Genomic DNA, 4,017 nt, shown 5'->3' on the forward strand with positions numbered 1-4,017 from the left:
GTCTTTAAAAGAGGAAATTTGTATCACACAACGGAGGGGGGGGGTCCAAAAGTTTCGAAAAAAGGTGGGAATCGCAATTCGTGACAAATGAACTCATTCTTTTATGCAGTCTAACTTCGTTGTAGCAGACCGTGTGCCTATGAAACAGTAATGATGCGAAACTGCTGAAAATAAATCTTGGTCTTTATTTATTATTATTATTATTTTTTCTTTTTGCGTCGGCTCGGCTAGAAAGGGCGTTGCCCGAGCAAGTAGGGCAACACATCTGTACCCGCCACTGCAGAACCACAGTTGCGTTTTCGCAACAAAACCTACTCCTATTTGTTTAGATATGAACACGCCGGGAAGCATCGAAATGTTCAGTAGGCAGTCGACACCCGTAGCTAACAGTTGCATTCTGTCCTCCCCTTCCAGATTGTGAAAACTTGCCATAACGTTCAATCTAAATACAGTGAAATTTTAAGGCTTCATTTTCTTTTTATAGGCATATATGGGTTAAAAGGGTTAACACTGTCTTACAATTAAACACTTTTGCTCCCATATTTCTATTGAATTACACGGCATTTGTTTCCATTAATTTTGAAAATAATCCAGAATTTAGTAAAATAACTTTGTCATTGTTAAGTTAGTGTTTGGAACATGAAATTATGGTGGAAGGTTGTAATTTACATCATTTTAACCCATCAGTTACTATATTTATGTTGAAATGCACTGCTCTTTGCTTCAATTAATTTAGAAAATGATAAAAAAACTTAGTAAAATAATTTTGTCATCATTAAGCTGATGTTTGGAACATAAATTAACATGAAAGTTTCAAAGGAGGGTTTTAATTTAGATCATTCTAATACTTTTATCACTACATTTCTGTTGAGAGTACACTGTTCTTTGCTTCAATTAATTTTGAAAGCAATGAAGAATTTAGTAAAATAAATTGGTCATTTAGAAGCGCGTGGCCTCATGATCGTAAGATTGTGGTTTCAATTCCTGAACCGGGCGACGCGTTGTGTTCTTGAACAAAACACTTCATTTCATGTTGCTCCAGTCCACTCAGCTGGCAAAAATGAGTAATGCTGCGATGGACTGGCGTCCCATCCAGCTGGGGAACACATACGCCATTGAAACCGGGAAACCGGGCCCATGAGCCTGGCTAGGCTTTAAAAGAACACAAAATTTTGATGATAAGTATTGATTGTTGTCTAAGTTTGCTTGGTAAGCATTAAAGGGACTGTTTTTTGTTTCACTCTCTCTCCGTCACATCCAAATGTTTCCCTGCATATATACAAACTCTTTGTGTGTCTGTTGGGAGAGACAAGTTGATAGGTAGACGAGGATAAACAGTACGAGTGATAGATAGAGAGGGTGTAATTTCAACAGGAACCAAGACAAGTGTATAGATGTGTATTTATGTGCATTTGTGTATTTATGTCTGACACCATCATATCTTTTCTTGCTCCAGGAGTTGTGCCAAATTTTCCACTGCAAGCCGTTATAATAAGAACCTCAAGACATCTACAAAAACGTCATCATGGATGTTCTTTATTGTTTTAACCAACAAATCACCCGTTAACCACACCTGCATATTTTGATGTAGCAATATGGAACTATTACAATATGCCTCCCTCTTGGAGAGGACCCAGTTAGCAGAAGAGTGGGAAATATGCTTTGCATATTTTTCTACAGATGTAAACAGAGTTCTGTGACATCTGAGACAAGAAACTGAACCATAATAGATTTACTCACAAACATTTGTCAGCTTTTAAGAATTGCTCAAAAATCAATATGGAGAATGTTAAGCCCTTGTACACTTGCAATACAACTGTTATTAACAGTATAGATACAGTTGGAAAGACACATGGAAATGAGAAAGCCAGAGTGAGAGATGTTCCTGAATATCACTGTAAGATTTGTATGAAGACATTCTCTTCAGAACATGAAGTCTTCAAACATAAAGAAATACACTGTAAGAAGAAACCATTCCATTGTGAAATATGTGGGAAATCATTTAGTGCTAATATTCATCTTTTAGTTCACAAACGTAGTCACACTGGAGAAAAACCATTCCAGTGTGAAATGTGTGAGAAATCTTTTGTCTCTAAAAGCATCCTAACACAACACAGAAGAAGACACACTGGAGAAAAACCATTCCAGTGTGAAATGTGTGAGAAGTCTTTTGCTTATAAGCAGGATTTAATGACACACAAAAGACTACACACTGGAGAAAAACCATTCCACTGCGAAATATGTGAGAAATATTTTGTCAGTAACAGTTATCTGAAAAGTCACCAAAGAATCCACACCGGAGAAAGACGCCATCATTGTGAGATATGTGGGAAATCTTTTCTCTTTAGGAGTCACTTAAATACTCACAAAAGTGTCCACACAGGAGACAAACCCTTCCACTGTAAAATGTGTGGAAAGAATTTTGTCTCAAACAGTAATTTAACAGCACACAAAAAAATCCACACTGGAGAAAAACCTTATCACTGTAAGACATGTAGGAAATCTTTTGTTTCTAATAGCGACTTAACAAGACATAAGCGTACCCACACTGGAGGAAATCCATTCTGTTGTGAGATATGCGGAAAGTCTGTTGTTAATAATTCTCAGCTTGTAAGCCACAAACGTACCCACACTGGAGAGAAACCATATCGTTGTGATGTGTGTGGAAAATCATTTGTTTCTAATGGTAATTTAACGAAGCATAAAACTATACATAGTGGAGAAAAACCGTTCCATTGTGAAATATGTGAAAAGTCGTTTTCCTCTAATTGTGATTTAGTGAAGCATAAAGTTATACACAGTGGAAAAAAGCCCCATCGTTGTGAGATGTGTGGAAAATCTTTTGTCTACAACAGTTCATTGATAACTCACAGAAAAATACACGCCGGAGAAAAACTTTATTGGTGTGACATTTGTGGGAAATCGTTTATCACAAATAGTAACTTGAAGAGACACAAGCAAATTCACACAGGATAAAAGACGATGTTAACCATTTAATATTCAGGTTACTCTGTCAAATATAATACTTCATAATTGCACTCGGACATAAAACCTGTTGACCACCCAAACAGACCCATGGATTGGTGGGTTGTCGTTCGAGTGGTACAAAGGCATCATCCCTGAGAAGTAGTTGGGAACCACCAATGAATGGTGGGTACAGTAACACGCTGTATGGTGCTTGCCTCCATACTACTACTACTACTACTACTACTACTACTACAACAAATACAAATGTGGAAAAAATATTTGGCATACAAAATTTATAAAGCGAAATGAGCAAAACAGTCTAAACTTAGAAACACCAAAGGAAACTTTGAACGTCAAATATGGACTTAAATGAAGTGTTAAATATTGTATTGATTGATTTTAACTCCCAGGCGAACTGTTAAAGATAACTGGATCCATGAATGGTTAGAAATCGTGAGAAACTGCTGCTGCTTCTAAATCTTCCAAAATATTATGGAGTAAAAATAAAATGTTAATTTCATTTCAATTTAATTACAACTGAAATTTTTACTATAAATTTACACGTATTCGTGGGATTTTATTCTTTTGCTCAGGTGGTTATTTTACGTATTTTTCACTTTTTAATTAGTGCTTTTTACAAATTTTAATTAGCAAACCCTGTGTCTCACTCTATCGGAGAATTAAAGAAATACATGAGATATAAGGGGGAACAATTCATACAGTACAACGTACATCATTTAACGACTTCGATATAATTGCTTGATCGGACACTGGTTCCATGTGACGACGAACGGTAAGGTGACAAAGATTTACTTGAATAATGATAATGAATCTTTAATAACGTTTGTAAATTATAGAATTGTTTTTATGTGAACTCTTCAACGACACAATAATTCTATGCAAGTGAAAACACACAACATTGGAAGAAAGATATTTGCTCCTGCAAAAGTCGTCGTTTTTCTGACTTTTACCTAGAGTATAATACTTCAAAACTGAAATGTTTAAGAACACCCAATCTCCGCTTTTACGGTCCTAAAGTCAAAATGATCT

General features: G+C 35.9%; 2 protein-coding genes across 3 annotated transcripts in view; both read left to right on the forward strand.

Moving 5' to 3' along the window:
* Positions 1–3,547, forward strand: part of LOC106868496 (zinc finger protein 93) — a 6,930-nt gene extending 3,383 nt beyond the window's left edge. Inside the window, exon 2 of the mRNA XM_052977541.1 lies at positions 1,457–3,547. Coding sequence (XP_052833501.1) covers positions 1,780–2,976 — 1,197 coding nt within the window. The 5' untranslated portion in view covers positions 1,457–1,779 and the 3' untranslated portion in view covers positions 2,977–3,547. The remainder of the gene's footprint in view (positions 1–1,456) is intronic.
* LOC128251124 (zinc finger protein 253-like) overlaps positions 1–4,017 on the forward strand; it is an 8,475-nt gene that overhangs the window by 1,274 nt on the left and 3,184 nt on the right. Inside the window, exon 1 of one of the 2 annotated variants that reach the window (XM_052977561.1) lies at positions 3,003–3,760. The exons of the other annotated variant lie outside the window; for it this stretch is intronic. The gene's annotated coding sequence lies outside the window, so the exon portion shown is untranslated. Of the gene's footprint in view, positions 1–3,002; positions 3,761–4,017 lie in introns of those variants that run through there. 2 annotated transcript variants of the gene reach the window in all.

This window comes from Octopus bimaculoides, chromosome 28 (assembly GCF_001194135.2).
Source record: "Octopus bimaculoides isolate UCB-OBI-ISO-001 chromosome 28, ASM119413v2, whole genome shotgun sequence".
Lineage (NCBI taxonomy): Eukaryota > Metazoa > Mollusca > Cephalopoda > Octopoda > Octopodidae > Octopus > Octopus bimaculoides.